Source organism: Thermobia domestica, chromosome 9 (assembly GCF_964235325.1).
Source record: "Thermobia domestica chromosome 9, izTheDome1.hap1.1, whole genome shotgun sequence".
Lineage (NCBI taxonomy): Eukaryota > Metazoa > Arthropoda > Insecta > Zygentoma > Lepismatidae > Thermobia > Thermobia domestica.
Genome location: NC_137462.1, coordinates 70,061,634 through 70,083,391, shown reverse-complemented (window position 1 = coordinate 70,083,391; position 21,758 = coordinate 70,061,634). Strand labels below are relative to the sequence as shown.

The window sequence follows — 21,758 nt, the reverse complement described above, 5'->3', positions numbered from 1 at the left end:
TATTTTGAGATCCACGTTTCTTGTAGATGAGAATACGTAATTGTAAGAAATATGACTTTCCACAATACACCAATGCACTAGTGAATATACCCTCACTCGCGATGTTCAGCAGCAGCTTTTGCGGGTCCTACGCAGTTCGGAAATCAAAGGGATACTTGCGCATAAAGGTCTTCCTGCTGCCGATCGCGTCCAGTTTGGGCTGCCAGTAGAAGCCTACCTGTCAAGTCAGTTGCATTTTACCACTTTCTACAATTCGAAAACTGAGTAACAGTCTAACCTTGCTGATGTTATCCGGGTGCGATCTTGTCCTGGACTTCGAAATTGTTTGCATCTGCTGAAAGCGTGTCCAGTCTGGAAATGACAGAGGGCTTCAGTTACAGCATATGCCTGCCCGGCTTTCATCTTGATAACCATGTCAGATTCAGCTATATCGCGGTGTGTTGCCCTTGTTTCTACTCAACACTACACAACACACTACCTCCCTTATCGACCTAAGTCGACCCTACTCGCTTTCCCAAGTGAAGTGCCTGATTTCACGTCTTATTCGCAAGTTGGGCATCGTGTCCCGTCATACCAGAAGTCATGCGGACCAGACAACAGGTTGATTGCAGTGATAAAGGTAAACCCCAAAACCAAACTCCTCGGAAATTTCAAGTCGTTCTTTGTTTCCTGGAAGCTCCCCTAATTATGATGACCATTGTAAAATATGAATTTTTCAACATGCCATACTGAGATTAATGTCTTACGTAACAGCAGCATTTAAGTTTTCAACTACATCCCTACGTAAGAATTGTTTTGATTCTTTTGGAGCTGGCCCGAATGACTCGTTTTCATCAGAATTAAAAGAAGTCTTGTGTCAACTGATATATACAGTAAACTCATTATTATCCGCGAAATAGCATGACAACCACGGACAAACTAATTTCACGGATAGACCGAAAAAGGGCAAATCGAGAAAATTCTTTCGAACATCTTATTTACAGTAAGAGCCCACCTGTTCATGTATTTTTCTATTTTTTTTTCATTAATCTCTTATTTGTTATTACAGTCCTTGTAACAATACAGTAATTTTGTCGTAAAAGGAAAGAGGAAATTAAGACTTGCGGATAATCCAAAGTTTACTGTATTTAAAAAATATCACATCTACTTCATTGAAAAGCATGTTATTTCAGTAAGTACAATTAACATGTGAATTTTATTTGGGCGGCAGAGATCATTTCACGCCGAAATATTAAAATTACCAAATACGAGGAGCGTTCGGAAAGTAACCTCCGATTGGTCACTGTGCGTGAAGTAGTGGGGCCAGCGCTACAGTCTTTTCTCGGATGTGCGCTGTAGATCAGTCTCCATCCAGCTGTGGTAGACTGAAAATTGATCATTAGTTCCACTTTCGTAGTCTCAAATATGTGCTGCAATAGAAAACTCCGCCAAGTACGAGGTGCGACCTGTTATACCTTTCTTACGGCAAAAAATATTCAGCAGCAGCTATTCAGCGGGAACATTGTGCCGTGTATGGACCAAGTGTGATGAGTGAAGCAGTTGTTCGTGAACGGCTTCGTTCATTTAAAAGTGGACAAACGAACATTCATGACGAAGAGAGGAGTAGTAGGCCATCAGTGGTAATTGATGAACTTTCAGAAAATTGATGCAAGAGTTCGTGAAAATCGAAGTTCCACAATCTTGAAGCTTTCCGATGAATTTCCACAAATCTCAAGAATTGTTATACGGTTAGGCTACAGGAAGTACTGTGCGCGATGGGTGCCCAAAATTTTCTGAACACCACAAAAATCAACGAATGGCCTCTGCAGTGGACTTTCTCACCCATTATGATGGAGAATCATTGCTAAACAGGATCGTAACCTGCTATGAAACCTGGATCAAGTATGTAAATACTGAGACTAAAGAACAACCAATGGTGTGGGCCCATAAAAAATTAGCCTTAAAAAAAAAACTGCAAGATATTTCTTGCAGGAAACTCATGGCAACCGTGTTTTGGGATGCTAAAGGGTCATGACAACGATCAACACGGTCGTGTACTGTAAAACAAAAACAGGAAGTGCCATACAAGAACTCCGTGGTATTCTGACTTCCGGAATTGAGTTTTTACACGACAATGCTCAACCTTACTCTGCTCAGGTAACTAAAGATCTTTTGTGCCAGTTTTTCCAATCATCTGCCTTATAGCCCAGATTTGGCACTCCGCGATTATCTCTTCGTGCATATGAAAAAGTGCCTTGGATTTCAGCGCTTTGGTAACAGCTGGTTTAAACCAGCCAACCCTGCGTATGAAGCATTTTTTTTTTCTCAATTTTCGGCTTAAGAGAAATTGGCGGGGAGGAGAGTTAAAAATTTATGCATAAGAAAAGATAAATACCGAGACACACTAGTATCAAAACTATTCGAGATTGCTGAAATAGTGATACTCCCACTGTTGTTCAAGTCCAATTTAGCTTCTGTCATGGGAAGAGAAAAATAGTCCAAAAATGATAGTGTCGAATCCATAGTTTTCGGGATAGTCAGTGATTGGTGAGTCTCGGTGACATTTAAGCCAAAATTTAGGCAAGGGACCTTGTCAGTAGGCCTGGAAACTCACAAGGGCGTTACTCTTTCACTATGCAATGTCGGAGGTGTACTTTCATTTCGCTCATTTCTTTAGTTCGAATATGGTGTGTTGCACAAACTTTGACCTACCCGTGCGAAAAATGAACATTTTAAGTAGTAGCTTAGTCTAATAGAATTCAAACCAAGGCAATGCGTTCGAATTTCAAGGCTCTCCTACCAGGAAACTTATCTCGATCGAAGGCGCATGCGGTAGCCACCACACCAGAGAACCTGCGGCATTGTACCCAAATCTTGTCTGGACCGTGCGCATAATCAAAGAAGTGTTCTGGCAGAGTCTACGTAACAATCTAGTCTCATCACTTAAGAGGCCACGAATAATCTTACGAAAAAGCTTGCTTCTAAATATACTGAATAAAGGGTAATTCCAGCGCAAGCTAATGAGCATTGCACTGTACGAATATTCAGTACTGCACTAAATCTGAAAGTTGAATTTAATTTATTACAAATATCCATCTGCTTACGACTATTTCTGTCCTAGTTGTTACAAGTAAACCTATGCAACTGCTTGCAACAAATACTGCTGCAAGTTCGAATGCTACTTCAACCGAAGACTATCATGATATAATTTACATTTCGATCGAAAAGAAATAACACTCACCTCATTAACTGCGGGCCCTTGTCTTTGGGCAATAGGTACGTGAGTTCCTTGGCTCTGCCACTCTGAGAACAGTTTGAAGAGAGCAAATGATGCCAGACTACCCCATGGGACATCGTCTTCAGCAGGTGGCTTGTTTGGTTTTACATTGTTTTCTCCATTAGCTTCTGTAGGTTCAGTCTGCATTTGTTGATCTTGCTCTTCCGCCTCCTCTTTTGGCTGCGTAGCGGTGGCCATCTGTTCTATCAGTAAACCTTTCAAAGCATTTTCTGCAGCATTCTGTTTAGCAATTGCTTTCGACAGTCCTTGTCCCTTGTAAATTCTTCCTTCAACCTATAAAAATACATACATAAATATTTCTATCTTTGTACAAATATTCTGAGAAACACTTAAGTAAATATGTTGTCAGACGTTCTACAGAACTTAAAATAAAATTCAGTTTTCTTTCAATTTAAGACTGATCAATTACATCTGAATGAGCGCCCCGGTATTACACATTCATACGGGAATAGGGCTAGTTAACCATCTACTTCCAACTACCTACTTTTATCTTCTGAAAAATTTTAATTCTTACGATCCATCTAGATTAGGCTGCATTATGTTATTGCCTGTTACTGAATAAACTTTTCACAACTGCTAATGAGTTTCAGGAATGTTGGTGGTACCACAGATAATTCAGAGGAACAACGTACAAGCTTTAAATATTTTAAGAAGTCTTAAAATTATTTTTTATTGCAAGTTGGAAAAGCAAAGCAATAAAATGTCTGTTTAAGAATACATCAAAAGCGTTACTTTCACACTGCTGTCGCAATAGCCATGAACTTCAATTGTATGTAACGATACCTAAAATATCTGCTGAATAGCTTTGTTTACAATATTTAAGATTAGAAGTGACAAAATAAAATAAATATGCTGTTTATAGTGTTTACCTTGAAAATGCTTTTAGTGATAAATACAAAGTTAACCAGAAAAACTCTTGCCGTTTTTGACGTTCCATTTAATGAGCTCTCAGTGACCTACGCACCAGAAAACCGATGGATATCAGTGTGACAACCTGCGCCCCGCGCACACAGCTATCACAGTTTGTCCAGTCCCGAATAGATACGGAGAAATTCGTGGTTGGTTGCTGTATGAATAAAGTGAAACTATCAGCAGCTGCATCACGTCGTCAAATAGTTAAGACATTCGAGGAGGAAGCTCTGAATGGATGCACCACCAGGCATTGGTTTCAGAAGTTCTGCGGATTCTACGGAGGCTGAAACAACCTGTGAGCGACCACGGGTTGTCAAGGATCTGAAGGCAGCCATAAAGAGTGGTAGTCAAATTTAGTGAACGTGCCCAACACTTTCCAGGTTTCTAAAGGAACTACCTGTGCCCCTATACGAAGTGAGCTTTTTGTTGATGTCGCCATCGTAACACCCATGTTTAGTCAAATACACACGAGTGACTAGAAGTAGCTCCAGTTATGACACTCCCAGGCGTAGCCGACACTGGTTGCCACACTGACCCAGTCATCTCAAGGTCACTTCTGCACTCAGATCATGCTATACGTTTGACGGACTAGTTCCCAAATGACGCATTATGAACTAACACAAGGGTCTATTTCACCACTAATTGTTGCAATTTTCCAGTTTGAGCTTTGCAATTTCCAGCAAGCTTCTTGTTGCACGAAAATATTCTGCAAAGTGAAAAGTTGCGCAGGGTTTACAGAAATTTCTGAATTTTATTCCATCTTAAAACCTAAACGTGCAACGCATGTGTGTAAAGTTGTATCGGACTTTGCAACGAGATATTTCACTGCTTCAACGGTAACGGTAATCAGTTTACGAAACATTTCAGGTCATCAATATACATAAATGTGGATGACATTCCGTAAAAAGTCTGAAAAGAATATACATTCACAGTGATTTAAAAAAAAAAAAAAATCCACGTAGTATCGTGCATTCCTTACTTCTATAGGTAGTCTTATCTTACAGAATCGACATCTAGAACTGAAGTATCGAAATATATGTAGGTCGGGAATTTGATTTTCAGTTTAGCGTCTCTCAGCAGCGAGGCTGTATGAGACGTGGATCCACAGCGTAACGTGGGGTCCAAATCACGGGAGTTTCTGCCGGGAATCTAACTCTAGTCTCCCACGCCAAAGGCGCGTACACTACCCGCTTAGCCACAAGGGAGCTCGTACGGTTGCCAGAACATGGCCTCTTAAAGCAATGTTAGTGGCCAAGAATTTTTGAACAAAATTGTACAATGTCTTCTATTGTTAAACACTTCTAAACCATTCCTATTTTTCGTGTCTGCGTGAAGATACTAACTGCAGCATATAAAATTTATCCAAATCTCATCTAAACTAAGTTAACACATGTTATATTAAGTTAATTTATTTTAGGCTAGGTAAAGTTACTTTAGTTTAGTGTAAACTGGATTAGATTAGGTTCTGTTCGGTTTATGGCGAAATTTAACAAAATTCACACCATCCTATTTATTCATGTCACAAACATTAGAAATTTGTACCAATATATCTGTACCAGAATAAGACTAAGTCGATCTTGTAGTTAAAACTTCGTGCTTAAATTTTACAGCATTTGGAGTTAGAGTCATACTCTCTTACATTGTACAGAATGCTTTCCAACCCATCTCTTACGGCAATTTTCGTCATTTAAAATCTTATTCCTCTCATTTAACCGCATTAGAAATATTTGAGAACTACACTGTGCAAGGTAGCCTACTGCACAATTAATTATTGCTGTATTTCTTGCTCCAGTAAAAAAACCTACTTCGTAATTTTATGGCTTAGAGGCAAATGACTATGTTAGCAACTTCGTAGACCAGACGTAACATTCAACTGAATATGTAACAATAACGTAATTCCAATTCCAATTAACGTAATTATTTCCAATTCATTGTAGCTACTATGTCAACCAGCTTGTCATTCGCTTTCCCGCTGAAAATTAAAAACTGACATACAATTTTCCCTCTTCGGTATATGATATGGGCATGCAAGTGGTACCATTTGAAAGCCAGCTTCATTCTGAAGAGAGTGAGGTATGAACCATGATCCTAGGATAAGTAGTGATGATGCAGTAGCTGCTTGACTGAAAATCTAAAAAAAAAATACCCCAAAAACCCACAATCCGGAAAGGGTTAAAGTCTCAGCACCAAGGCTAACGAGATATGGACCTCAAGTTTAACGTGAGATTCGAACCAAGAGCTCAACCGGAAATAGAGCCAATGCCCGCTCAGAAAGTGCATACGCCACCATATTGCCGAGCTTCTACAGACCAGGAAAGTCGGAGAAGCTAAGGGAAATAAACATACTGAATCTTACAAATAAAGAAACAAAACTGGCTATTGCAGGCAGCAAGTAAATAGAAAATGCAAATTTTAGGTTTAATTTCGTAAGTAGTTTGTATCAAAGAATATATGTAACTTAACATTCACTTGAATTCCGAGTAATCTATGTACGTGGACTACGTATACACTACTGTAGTCCAGAGCAATTACAACTACGATCTCTAGAAATCTTGTGTTTGCACGATGGAGCTAATTTAACCTAATTTGCACAAAAACTTTTCTTAGTTAAAATTTAGGAGCGATGTTTGAATTATAATTTGACAATGCACTTCGTGCTTAACATTTCCATTATTATTTTTACTTTACCTCTGCTGTGACAATATACACAGCTTGTTGAAGAGCGTTCATTTGCTCGTCGAATGAGAATTTAACTCCATTCTTTAACTCATTTAGAATCATGATTGCATTCTTTGGCTGCAAAATCCTTCGAAGTCTAGCGTTTTGTCTCCTTTTCTTGATCTTCCTACTCACTTTGCCTAGAAAAGATAATGTTAATTATATCTACACTTAACGAGCATCTTACAGAACACAGCATAACACTGAACTATCACATACGAGGCCAAATATACAATGGGATAATAGAAAAAGAACCCTATATTTAAAAAGACCTGTACAAATCTCCCTATAAGAACGGATGGCCGAAAACCTGAGAGGCACGCTAATCACTGAACTACCTAGCCCGCTCAGCAACAAACTACCCTACACAGTCAAATTCTCTTCAGACCTAGCCTTCTATTTTTTCCCCGCGATTCCTGCAGTTTATTATAGTTTCAATGGGTATGGAAATCGGAACAATTTATAATGCCTCTTTTCTCGACTACACAGGGATAAATACACAAGGATCTGTTAAATACAAGTTACACGAAGAAACTGAGAAGTTACAATGTAATGCGGTTATAACTATTGCACTCACGTTTGGAACTTGAATGTGTAAGAGCTCGAGCTATCTGGTAACTGTAGCACTGACAGATCAAGTTGGAAGTCTCATTTTCATAAACAACACACGTTATTGGGCCAAGTTGTACCTGAATTTGAAAAATACACTGATATTTAACAATTACGACACTGCTTTCTGATTACGTTAGTTTAAGGATATATTTACTTCCCACGCAAAAGAATTTATGGATAGCAACCGCTCAGTAACAAAATGTTAATTGCTCTATTGAGTTCTAGAGCAGTGTTGCAAATACTTTACTGTCCTGTAACTTTTATTGACATGTTTTATACTATTTCTACGTAACTACAAAACACAATTGATCTGATTGATCAACACTAGAAGGTACCGCTACTAGCTACTCAAGCATAATTTATACTGGAAGTGGAATAGTCCCATTTTTCGAAACTATAATGGAAACTGCATTACTTACGCGAATGAAATTATACGTTTCCAATCTCACCTAACATCAAAATCAAAAGATTTTTCACAATGAAATTTTGATGCTGACTATCACTTATTGTTATAGGACACCTCTTACATTTGAAATACAATCAACATTAGTACGAAGCAATAACTATACCCTAATGTAACATCTGTTTTGAGTACTCAAAACATCAATTTCATCTAAGATAATCATCTTTCCATTATTTGCACATTAACAAAACCAACTTTTTACCTCGACAGTCAAGATCTAAAGGTTAACATTAACGGTCAAAGTATATCAATTGCTCTTTCACGTCGTGTGAACGCCAACCGACACTAATTAGATTCATTGACAGCCTGCACAGAACCAATGTCTTTGGCAGCTTTACTGCTGTGAAGTACTTAGTTTGTAATTATACAACCATTCTACCCTTTTGAATCTACTGATTCATAAGTGTGATCAAGTCTAATACTCTAAACATCACTTGAGTAAAAAGGAACTGAATACTTTCGTGAATCATGATTGTATTTCCCGGATTTTCGTGAAGTCACTGATTCGGCATATTGATCATATCAGGCCTACTTTTAGCGCTGCGAATCCTGACGTAGCTAAATTTTTCTTAAACAAAACTTGTTCTGCCAATATTTACATGGTAGAAAAATTTCAGTGATTTTTATTAGTTTAAAAGTTACAAGGTCGCAGCAAAATAGCCTTCCCTGTACACAAGAACAAAAATCATAAATGATGTTCTACATGACGGAAAACTGTTTGCCATTTATTGTAAATATTTATTCTAGGGCATCCTTAATGAGAAAATGAACACAAAACATTTCAAGCCATATACCACAATGTTTCGATATACAGGAAAAGCTAGGAACCTTATTGAATAAAAAGAAATACCCATAAAAACTAGGGGGAAAAGCATGATTCTAGTACTTAAAATTCCAACTTTTTCTTGATGCAAACAAAGTGAATATGGGATTACTATTAATAGAATGTTTAAAATATATCCAACTATGTACTTGTCGCTAACGCTAATTTGAAAATCAACTTAACTCTGCAATGCCCGTGGACCTTGTGCACTATAAATAATGCGCACATTCAAAACTTATTTTGGGAGAAACTTTCATTAAATTACTGCGAAATCTTTTTATATACTTACTAACTCCGCCCTTCTTTTTCATCCATTTTGGTTTCCCTTCCTCGTTTGCACCCTCCTTTGGCACATCGTCAGCATCCATATTTAAGATTGGTGGTGTTGGTGGAGGCTCCAACTTCGGTTGCTGCTGCGGTGTCGCTGGTTGTGGAGGTGGCGCAAGGGGTGGCTGTTGCTGCTGCTGCGACTGCTGTTGCTGTAACGACAGTCCAGGGGATATATCCACACAAACACTTCACGGGAAGTGCACTCAGGCAGTATCTGTTTCACTCAGTGTGCACAATGAGCTGAGTGCAAGAGATTTGTCTCCATGTTGTTAATTAGTATGGCGAGGAGGATTTCTCCAAGAAACAGGGCTGAGTCGACAATAATGGACAAGCTAAATCCCCCCTAATCTTCAACTCATAGGATATAAGATAAAGACAAATCTTTGAAATAAATCCAAAAAACTAGAGATAGTGAGTTCATGTATACGAATTCGTTTAACATTCAATGCGCTAACAGCACTATAAATATTCAGGATAAGTTTTTGTTAGAAGGGTACAAGAACGACAGTTTGAAGCTCTGAAATAAAAGTACAATTAAATTATGAAATGCACACATACACTCAAACCTCAAAATAATCGGCCTTGCACTTGAAGATCAATAACTTATCCTGAATGATTTCTAGTACGTACAAATACACCCCTTTGATAGCTATTCCTTCAACGATTTCCAATTTTCTAAATACCCAGAAATTTATCCCCTCCCACAATCCAAAATAAGTTATATATTAATCGCATCAATAGAATTTAATATAAACAAAGACCAGATTATGCTTGTATGATAAACCTTTTCCAACTATGAATTTCAATGACTACACTAAATATCTCAATAGTATGTGGTATCAACTCACTATCTCTACTAATATAAATGATGAACTGAAGCCATCAATTATCTTCTTGACTGGAAAAAATTCTTCGCAATGTTTTCAATTTAATTTACTATGAAAAACTGCCATGTATTCATCCATAGTCCGCAATTACCATCTGGAATCCTGTAAAAGCAACTAAACAATTCACATCAATTTAAAGAAACTTGGAGAAAATTTAAATCGGCATGGTTTGTCATCTATTCTGCTCATCAGCCCTGTTTACAACAGCGCATGCCCTCCCCGACTATTTTAACAACCGTGAAGAAAACTCTTCACACAACTGCTCTTGCTGTTCAGGCATGACACAGCACCAGACAGTTGCCAGAGCACAACTCCTCAGCACTATGCATGCTATCTCCATCCTGGTGGAGCAGAAAGCCATCAGTTTTTCTCTAGCTGCGATGAACTCTTATTAACATACAGCTGAAAATATAACAAAATCTTTTTCTGCAGCTCTTAGTATTATATTGTATGTCGCTACATGTGCATACAGCAGGATAAATCAGATCAGCACGAAATAAACTGAAAAATCTGATAACTTGCTGATAACTTATTTACTATGCTTGCTTAACTAAGTTTCGTCTATTAAATCAGTTCCATTGCTTTCTTCACCTAACTTGGGCTATAGCCAAGTATTTGTAATTCAATTACGGCTTTGAAGCGGTGGCTTCTCATTCCACTTAAATTTATGCCGTCTTCACGAATGTTGCAAATCATTTCCTTTCACATGTAGCGACTAGTGCTAATCTTAAGTGGCCAAAAATATCACTAAGTGTAAGCAGTGCTTCTTGAAATAATGGTAAGACCTTAAAATTCGTAGCACCTATTAATATTTACAAACTTCGATTTTACATAGAATAATATCCACGTAGCCATTTCTCCATTGTGTAAACTGGTGAATTCTTCGATTTAAGATATGTTAAACATACGCGCATTTAGCTTCTCTATTAAGTACTAATATGAGAACCTAAAGTCTTAAAATGTTTAATGATATACTAAATGAAGTGATTTTTACCATAAAATACTTTCTCTAAGTCCATTTTTTTTAAAAATACTTATAAACTAGACGGACTAAGATGTGATCAAAATAGGCCACTGCTCCCCTCCTATATCAGCAGTAATATGCTTTCAAGACAAAACCTTATAGGTCGCTCCTCGTCATTCATAAACTTATTCCATGAGAGAAATACCTAACATGCACACATTTTCCAACTAGTCATTTCGAGTAATTCACATGTACATTTGTTTATTTCCTATAAATTAGGTCATAGAAAAAAAAGTAACGTACAGTAAGTTTTATAGATAGCCAAACCAAAGCACGTTTCCCGTTTTTCAACAAACACTCCAGATATTTCTTCCCGCTATGGCTAGTTTTCGTATTGTGTTCACACATGTTTTCTGTGTAGGATGGAATGAAACTTCATCTTTACGGAACAGTATACTTTCCATGAATAGTTTCAGGGAACCAAACTCATACGTAAAGTGAGACCGGGCTATGGAGTGCTCTGAAGACAAATTGCTACTTTGGAACAAACATTGTAGAATACCAGTGATATTTGGAGCCTGACCGTTTTTCACAAAGGGCATAACTTTCCCATGTTCCAGTATACTTTCAAGACTGAAACACATCTGTGACTTTCCCGAAAACAGTCAAATGTTTCCGTACTATTTGAAGTGTTCAGAGGAACGCCCAGAACTCATCGTCCGTCTAACTTTCACAAAACCATGTCACGCGTAAGCAATACCAATGTCACAAGAATGATCTTCCCTGGCCTTTTTAATCGTCCAAATTTATTGGTTATCCCATCCTACCTTTGCAGAAGTCCAATTTGTCATACAAAATATCCTGATCTATATCCACGAGAAACTTCCGCGACAATAGTCGCAGATGAACTCTTCAGTGATTATTCCGACTTACTCATCAATAACTGACAGGTCGACGAAGCAAATTAAGCTTCTATTAAGATCCTTTTTCAAAGATTTTACATCATCCGGCAATGCGGTACACTATGCTTCCGTTGAGATTTTAGAGTAGCCCACACAAATCTAGCAACTTTTTCTACAAGACTAGTCTTTTTTTCTAACTATACTTATGCTAACTGCACAAGGGCACGCTAATCAAATCACATCAATCTCTACCGCAACTTTAAATTAGTTGTCTGCTAATTTGCACCCTAAAACGGGAAAAGTGTGTGCTCTTTTTCTTTTCCATTCCCAATTCTAACAAAGGACATACTTGTATGTTCTTAACTTGATTGAAAACAGCTGCCTAGAAATTTGTATAAACTTACTTTTAGCTGAGTGCCGATATTTATATTGGGTTCAACTCCGAAAGTTATTTTCATTGTGCAGAAACATTTCTACCAAATTTAACGGGAAAAAGTTCAAAATTCACACCTTAAAACCCAACTTGTTAAGACCTTTATTATAGAAAGTGTCCTACGACATAATGAACAAATGTCAATCACTTCATGTTCGATGGCTGCTTCAGCACGCGAAATAAGACTGATGAATTGAAAAAGGCGATCACTATACATTTTTATTGCTTACTTATCTAAATTTCCAACATTAGGTTCTCATGTAGAAACCAAACGGCACGTAGAATTTAGAACTCCCTTTGCACTCTACTTGAAACCAGCTATTTTAAAAGTGAACATCTCGACCAATATACCTCCTAGTATTACGCATATGCGCCCTATTACATGACAAATAGCAAACTAAATAATCTTTCAGTTTAACGATTCTGATCTTTAAGCAAAGGGAGAGTAAAGTAGATTAATATTTCCGAACAACCCAACCTTTACGTCATTTATTACTAAATACAAAGATGTCCCTTGTAAGCTACGTTGAAGAGCCAAAAGTACTTTAAAAACTACCTTTGCGAAGTAACAGATTTCATTCCAAGAAACAATATTCATAAAATTAAATTTTGTAGTAAGAATTTTAAGCTCAGAATTATTATACTGATATCCTTGTATTACCTGTGGAGGGTAGTTTTGGTTCATAGGTGGTCCCTGGCTCTGCCTCATTCCTTGTGGCTGTTGTTGCTGTCTGCCACCTTGCTGATGGTACAAAATTTGTGTCTGTGGCTGGCCTCTACCCATTCCTGCTCCTGAGAAGAAAGAAAAAAAAAAAAATACTTAAGATAGCGTACTGGAGAGTTACTTTTCTTCCCACAACTCGTGGAAGTGTTAGAAAAGAAAAGAAATAAAACAGATCAAAATTAATCCAAACACACTCCATTAATAAAACAAACTTTCGCCTCTCCGCTGATCGAATAGGACATTCACACTACTCTCGTAAACTATTTTCATTATTCAATCAAGATATTGGGAAACAACTTCCACCGAATTGCAACAGAAGTACCAAATCAACTACGTAATATTCGAAACTAAAATCTACCAACATACACATCCGATGAATTTTGTGTATAGTTAGACAACTCCCTGCGAATCTCAACAGAACAAAATATTTCCTTACCATACAGAAAATAGTACATGGAATCACACTTAAGAATTAATTCTTCGCACTACAATTTATTCCACGTAAGATGATAGGCAATCAAAGTCCTCCCAATTCTTCGCCATTGCAGAAGGGGAAAACTAAGCCGCCAAGTAACGGCAACAAACTTTTCGTCCAATTCGCTCGCATCGATGTTCAGAAGGCAATGTTTTTTAGCTACTCACAAACCTCGCTACCAACAATAATTTTAAATCTGTCTTGAAAACATTTGCTGAATTTGTCGCTATGCTAAAACTCAACTTTCTGAAATCTGCAATGCATAAGTAAAATTTTAGTAATGTCCTGTAGTCGTGAATGAAAACTAATACCATATTATTAGTTATGTCTAGCAGTTTTAGAAGAAAATAGTAAAGTATTCATGGAACTACTTTAACCCTTTTAAGTTTTTTCGGTCGTTTTCGACCGATATTGTAGTGTCTTAAAGATTCGATTAAAAGAGAACTAAGAATGCTATTTAGTTCCGGTTATTTTTATTTTCCAACAGAGGAGGCATTCAAGAAAGCCTTGGAAGGGTCTATACGCTTTCGAGCGTCAGAACATAGGGGGTATGACGTCATTTTACTTTTTTTTTTTTTTTACTGAGGTCTAACTTCAACATTTTCTGTTGAGCTTCTCTTTAATCCTAGAATCCTAACATTTTTCCTTAATCAATCAGCTGACCAATTAGTTTTATGAGATTTTTTCCGGATCTCTTCGTCAACATACTTGAAGAGGGGTTCAGAGGGACAAAAGGGTAAAAAAGGGATATTTTTGACAAAAAATCCCACTTTCGTGATTCTTGCTCCGCTCGGCTACACGACAGGGACATTTCAGTAGTACTTTCTGAAAGCGTACTCGATTCTGAAGAGAACGACGTATGAATCACCATCCTACGATAAATAGGGACGTGTCAGGAAATTTTCGAAGTTTGTATAGTATCCTTGGGAAATATTCGCAATAGAGGAAAATATTTTTCCCGCCCTTAGTATTGAAGATAGGAGATTGGTATTTGCCACAAGTAATTAGTACACTAGTAGTATTTTTGAAAGTGATTTCCAGATCTCTATGTTTACCCAGGGCCGCACCAGAGGGCCCCAAAACGTGAAAAAAGGGATTTTTCAGCAAAAATCCCTATTTACAAAATTTTTCTCTCCTTAGGGACGTCCGAGGGACATGAGGGTAATACAATCTGGAACCCTGCTCTATTCTGAAGAGAATGGTGTATGAATCGTGATCCTACGATAATTCGGGACGTGTGAAGAAATTTTTGAAATTTATATAGGGTATTCTGGGAATATTGCCAGAAGAGGAAAATATTTTTCCCGTCCTTAGTGTTGAAGATACGAGATTGGTATTTGGCACAAGCAATTAGTACACTACGTAGTATTTTTGAAAGTGATTTCTGGATCTCTGTTTACCCAGGGCCGCGTCAGAGAGCTCCAAACCGAAAAAAGGGATTTTTCAACAAAAATCCCTATTTTCCTCAATTTTTCCCTCCTTAGGGATATCCGAGTGATGCGGGTGATACCATCTGAAAGGCTACTCCATTCTGAACAAAACTGCGTATGACCCATAATTTTACGATTATTAGGGGCATGTCAGAAATCTTTTAAAATTTGTAAAGTGCATGTTAAAAAAATTTTTGGGCGTTTTTTTGATGCTCTCTCAACATGGGTAAAAAATTTTCCCGCCCTTACTATTCAAGACAGGAAATTCGAATTTGTTACAAGTAATTAGTACACTACGTAGTATTTTTCCAAATTTTTGGAGGTTTGTGCGCAAACCCGGTAGAGCCTCAAGGGGCCCCAAACTTTGAAGAAGTTTTTTTTTTTTGGTAAAAAAAATCCCGATTTTCCCCTCAAATAATTCTCTTCTGGCATATTACAGGGACATGTAAGTGATACCGTTTGAAAGGCTGTTCCATTCTGAGAAAAACTAGGTATAAACCATGATCCTAGGATAAATAGGGATGACGCTATTGCTGATTATCTGAGACTCAAGAAAAACGCCTAAAAAGGCGAGAATTTAAAAGGATTAACGACTTGGAGATAGGAAAGTTAAATGTAGTTCGTTCGAAACAACTGTCATACAAATGCACATTTATTCTTACTCGCCACATGTCAAATTTTTTATTATTATTATTATTACGCATCCTCACTGACAATACTGGACAAATTATAGCTCGTTCCTGCGCAATATTAGCAGACTACGTCTTTCGAGTTGCGTTTGACTAATACACACTTCCTTTGTAGGCCGTAGATACAAATAGTTGCAGACCAGAAATGAAACTATTTGAACTTCCAATTAATCCCTGATAGAAAACTTGACAATTTCAACACGGGAGGAAATCCCCCGGGCGATGTTTTACTCTAAAAAAGTTAACATGCCGCGCAAAAAGAGGGTAGAGAAATCCTGATAGCATTGTTATTGGAAATTTCGGTGCCGGAGTCGTGTGTTGTGCTGTGGGGCGTACCATAATAGTCGTACGAGCGAGGAATTTAATTTGATGTTTAAGTTCGGGCAATTACTTTGAACGAGCATTCAAAAGCGTGTTCAATAATGAAAGACCCATCATTACCTTAATTATTATTTATGTACTGAAAGCGACTCTAGTTTTACGTGAATTTACTTTCACATACGAAAGTAAATTCGGATGGAAAGAACTCAATTTCAGAATTGAAGACTGGTGACAGAAAACCATGTAAGCGCCAAACAAAAGTTTCTGTAACAGTGGAGAGAAAAGATAGTAAATCGTGCCCAAGTAAAAAAAACTAGTGATTAGAACTACAACCTAGCATATAACCAAGTATGAACATCTAAGGCATAAACTTATTTAAAAAAAATAAAAATAAGCGAAACAATTTCAAGGCGGAACTTGCATTGTTTTCTACACCGACTCTTCAATTATCAGACTACGTGCATGAGCGTTGCGGAAGAAAACCTGCTCTGGTCTTAACAGGTAATCTGAAATCCACCAGTTATAATTCATTATTATTGCAAGTATGTCAATCTTAAACGTTCTCTTCACTTAAAAACCAAGATAAATACTCTGAGGAACTTTTGAAAAGGTCTCCACATGACCCACACTTTCCTGAACTAGTTTCATGTTGAGTACGTTATTATAGTCCACATATCGTTACAGTAACAATTATATGGATCTGTAAACAGCATCTGCAGTTATTTACATCTCTTAACACGTTTCAATAAATTTTGAACCGAGTAAATTAAAAACTTGATTACCAACGGTACGAAGGCAGTAACATAATATGAAAAAGATCGGGACTAGTTTCCAACGTGGAAGACATACATTAATCACAGTGAAGTGATATTGCAGAAGCCCTAGACATTTCAGGTTAATGGGTATTTCGTATTTCCCATGCTGTCTGAAGGAAGTTCCACTTTACTATCATATGGACCTGTGAACAGCTACATTACTAAGAGGCAAAGGAAAGCTGGCATCACGTTTTTCACTAATAGCGGGGATATGGATCTATTTAAATTTTGTACTTTCATACCTACTAATATTTTAAATTTTGTACCAGAAAATTTACATATTCTAGGACCTGTGGTTTTTTGTTTTTCTTCTTTCATGTGTATCCCGACCAGCGAATAAGTGCAGGCGGCCAGTTTTGAAACAAATATAAACTTGTGTTATCAACCGGTCAACTTTAATCTATCAGTTCTTAGTCTTGGTTTAAATAAATCACCTTACGCATGAGTAAGTAGGGTCGGGTCGGGTTAGCTCAGGATTAGGAAGGTTGTGACCAATTTTCTTAAAATTAACAGTGTAACTGCTCGTATTGCTATTTATTGTATCTGTTTCTATTAATGTTCTGCACATTGACTTACCAAGAAACCAGCTTGTGCTAGGTTGCCACTAAAAAAAGCAAAGGTTGAGTCAAGCAGGAATTCAGGAGGAGGGCCCGAGCAATAGTGACGGTTTCGTCCGCAGGGAGCAAGCGCATCAGCGACGGGGGGTGTACGCATAAATCAGGTTGATAACGGTTTACTGTAAGTCACAATACCAGCTCCGAAGCCGTCAATGAGTTGAGTTGATTTTGACGTCTCGTGCAGCAGCGAGGCTATGCGACTTAGACCTACTGAATAACGGAATCCGAACTACATGAGCTCTAGCCGGGAATCGAACCCGGGTCTCCGACGCCAAACGCGCGTACGCAAGCTGTCAACAGATTTAGGGAGATCCTAAATGCCACTATGTAGGGACGTGCATACAATCATGGGATTTTCCGAGAACTACAGATCTTTCGAAGATACCACTCAATTCATCGTACTGATGAAAATAATTATCAGAAAACTCTGCAATTATACGAAAAATTTAGAGCTAAAAATTATTTTCCTGTCTTAATTGCCAATGAGGTAATAGTATACATGAGAACCCCCTGATCTGCGTTTCTTCTGTGTTCTATAACCACTTCTACATGAAATACCCTAAATTTTCTATAGTAAGTATCCATGTGCACAAGACATGCGATATGCGGTAAATCCCCCCCCCACACACACACACACAATCATAGATAAAGTACAAAGGGCACTACACATGCATATACAAAGTACGTTATTTTATATTCGTATCAGTCGATAAGTAAATAGAAGTCTCTTTAATACCCGCTTTGTAAGTTCGTACATACTCAATGAATAAGCCCTAAAAGTATGAGCGTCCTGCTCCTTCGGGAACTGATGCAGTTTCATGTATACTATATCCGGCAATGATAGTGACGCAGGTATCTGAATAAGGTAAGCCTCAGACACCCGCCATAAATTGGGAAGTAATGGAACTTACTAGTTGCCTTCAAGTTGTATTACTTTATTTTCAGAAGTTTGCGAACTAAAGGAAATAATCAGAAAACTACAAATATATATATCAAAGGTGTGCAGCAGCCTACCACCCCTTTTCTGATATCTCGCGCTGTGCAGTGTCCAACGGGTATTCTAAGGTACCCGTTCAGAACATAAGAGAAATCAATTACTATATACAAACATCACAAAATATACTCCCAATTATCCCGGCAACAAAAGGTTTCCTGCGTGCGTGTACTTTTACCTTCTGTACAGTAACTGCGAATAAAGATTGCTCGACACACCAACCCGATTACTCACCTGTTGAATCACTGCTTAGTTCTCCCGAATGGATCTCGATACCTATACCCTTCTAGAAACGTACCTTTTTTCGCCGGGACACTACACAAAATGCAGAAGCACTAGTCACTAGAACAACAGACAACATTACACTTAATCGAGAACAATCCGTAACGTAACTAATTTGCCTAATTTGCAAGGTCAAGTAGCAAGCTTGACGTTGCAAAGCAACTTCCTTTGCTACGAACTGCAGCAATTCACAAAAATGACCGGCATCGTAAGAGAACCTCGATCATAAGGAGGCAACAAAATTTGGGGTTGAAATTCTAGTAGTTATTCCAAGTTACTTTTAGTCTCGAAGGGAAAAAAAAATGGCTTAAGTTTAGAGTTGCCCCTCCAGTCTGCAGTTGCCCTTGGACTTTGCAACATACAAAAAACAGTGCTTAAAGTATTAAACATTGTTATATTTCACTTAATTTCAGTACCCCGTGTGTTTCACAAAAATTTAAAAGGTTTTCTTCATTATTTTCGCGCATCCGTTACACCCGTTCGCCATATTTTACAACTATCATGCTGCTGAAACCTTCCGCAATGCTACCGCATCCGGCAAATAGTACTAACTTTCACATATCTTTTCTCGTATTAAACATAACTCTCCTGCCGAACTTACATTGCTAAACATCAAATAAAAACTTCAAATTATCATTTCTTACCTCATTTCTCCTGTAAATTTTCCTGATTTTTATAAAAAGCGGAGGGTTAACTCTAAACTTAACCCAAAAAAATCATGGAAATTGGCCTACAGTAAGAACGGGTTAAGTATACTTGCAACGAAGCATTTCCAAAATACACCGGGCAATGAATTCAGTTCATTTAGCCTATTATTAGTGGCGGTGGAATATAATGATGTCTCGAAAGTTGTGCATCTAGTTATACGAAAGGTGAGGTAAATTATGTACAGAATGCAGTATGAAGAGAAAACTATCTGAAAAAGTAGACAGTAAAATTCTTGCAATAAGAAATCGAAAACTGGAGAAGTTATGTGCAAATTATTATAAATGCGAATCTCCTTTATAGCAAGAACTATACATATACCTAAAGTAATAAGACAGAAATAAAAATATCCCATTACCATACAATCCTCTAAGAAAAAAACACAGTCACAATAGAAATTAACACTTTATACATTTTGTAGAACGTTTTGTTACACTGATTTAGTGACCACCAGAAGAAACTTTTGGAAACTTACGATGTACGTAATACAGCGTCCCAACGTATGGCATAAAAACTACAAACCAACTCGTGCTAGGTGGCAAGTAAAAAGCAAGAATGCCAAACTAGGGCAGGGCGAAGCCGGTTCAGAGGTGTATCCGAAGGAAGCAGGAGCGTCAGCGACGGTAGGTACACGCATAACCGAATGAAGTTAAAACGATGGGTTGGTTCACTCGACCAGACGATTCTACCAAGTAGAAAAGTTACCGGTAAAATACAATGTGAAACAGCTTTTGTGAAGGAACAAGAGTGTGGACATAAGTAATTACAGTGAAGCACAACATATTGAAATTAATTTACGAACGCACCTTCTCGCTGCGGCTCAACCCGCCCCTGCTGCTAGATAACACCGACATAAAGTTTAGGAAACAACCTAGCATGGGGGCTTCTAAACCTCCTGGCTGTATTTTATGGAGGTAGCACTCGTGCTTTTTAGTGGCCACCGTTTTTCTGTAAATTATGGTAAAGGTAAGGAACAACAAGCAATAACACCCTCGCTCGCTCAACTGTTTCAAGATAGGGCGCTCAACTGTTAAGTTCCAATGTTGGGCGTCCGTTTCCAACTATTTTTTTTTTTAACTTATAGGAAGGATATGGATAATTAGATCGTTTGTGTGCTTGATAATATATAAGAGTGTCGAAAAATATGTTTATTTGTTATATATAAGTAGTTATAAACATGGGACTATACGGCGAGCAGAGGGAACTACTTGGCGCAAGGTAACCGAACAGTTGCATTGTGGGACTGGGAAAGAAACGAGCATTTATGATAACATGGCGAATGTACAAGGGCAATGAACTAACAGTTTTAACATTTGTGAAGCAATACGCTGATAATGAGCAAAGTCTTTTAAAAGTTTGTGAACAACACGGATTAATGAACCTAATAAATTGCAAAAAGTATGGAAAGGAGGTAACAGCGAAAAATGTCGAAAGCGGACGCCCAACTTCGGAATAAATGCCCAAGATAGCATTTGTGGTGTATAATAGCCAACTAGCATAAGTTTCGCAGACCTTTTAAGGTGAATAAAGCGTACAATACACGTACACAGCTCAGAAGAGACTTCTGAACGTACAGGATGTAAAGTTAAGACAAAGGTCTTCCATGCACTTTTGTATGGATCCGTATAGTGAATCTGCACGCATCTCTTATTTGCATTTACTTATTTCATCCATCGTAAAGGAGCTGTAGGGATTTTACACTAGTAAACCTGTAGTTGTAAATCTCGAATACCACTGTATTCACTTTGTATTTATTCGGAGGCAGAATTTTGTCCTTGGATGTATTTACATGCAAAGTATTGAATTTTACCTACAAACTTTCCGAAATGTGGCGTGCGGAAACTAAACACCTACCACTTTGAAATTTTTTGGTAGGAAAAGATAACGAAATTATACAAACAAATGTCATAAAACGTGGTGTCAATGTACTACCGGCATTATTAGTACTTACCTTGCCTAGGTCGAGTTTGGTACGGCATTTGGCTTTTTTCTGATCTTTCGCTCTGCAAAGTATTCTCACTTAAAGGTTAGTTCTGTATGACTAGAAAAATACTATGAACTATATCTAAATAGCTCAAATTTATATAATACTTGATAATACAGAATCGCCAACACGTAACAGTTGCAGTTATCGATCCTCCACACACTAGCAGAGAACTTGTCCGTGGAGGATGACTTCAATCGTATTGCCGCATTGAGAATGTATCTAACTTAAGACGCTTTATCTAACGTCGTACATTTTCGATCAATTTCATTATTTGAGGACAACGATTTAAAAATTGCAAAGTCGTTTTATGATTATGGATTGATTGATCCTATATCTATTAAAACAACCTAAAGCAATTAATTACTTTCTTTCTGAAATTCTTTAGACTGTAGAGAAAG

General features: G+C 37.7%; 1 protein-coding gene across 1 annotated transcript in view; it reads right to left on the bottom strand.

The window, feature by feature from the left end:
* Positions 1–21,535, bottom strand: part of LOC145694725 (double-stranded RNA-specific editase 1-like) — a 31,484-nt gene extending 9,949 nt beyond the window's left edge. Inside the window, exons 1-5 of the mRNA XM_081771277.1 lie at positions 21,325–21,535; positions 12,983–13,113; positions 9,095–9,284; positions 6,878–7,047; positions 3,221–3,550 (exon numbers count right to left, since the gene is read on the bottom strand). Coding sequence (XP_081627403.1) covers positions 3,221–3,550; positions 6,878–7,047; positions 9,095–9,284; positions 12,983–13,113; positions 21,325–21,352 — 849 coding nt within the window. The 5' untranslated portion in view covers positions 21,353–21,535. The remainder of the gene's footprint in view (positions 1–3,220; positions 3,551–6,877; positions 7,048–9,094; positions 9,285–12,982; positions 13,114–21,324) is intronic.
* Positions 21,536–21,758: the final 223 nt, after the last annotated feature.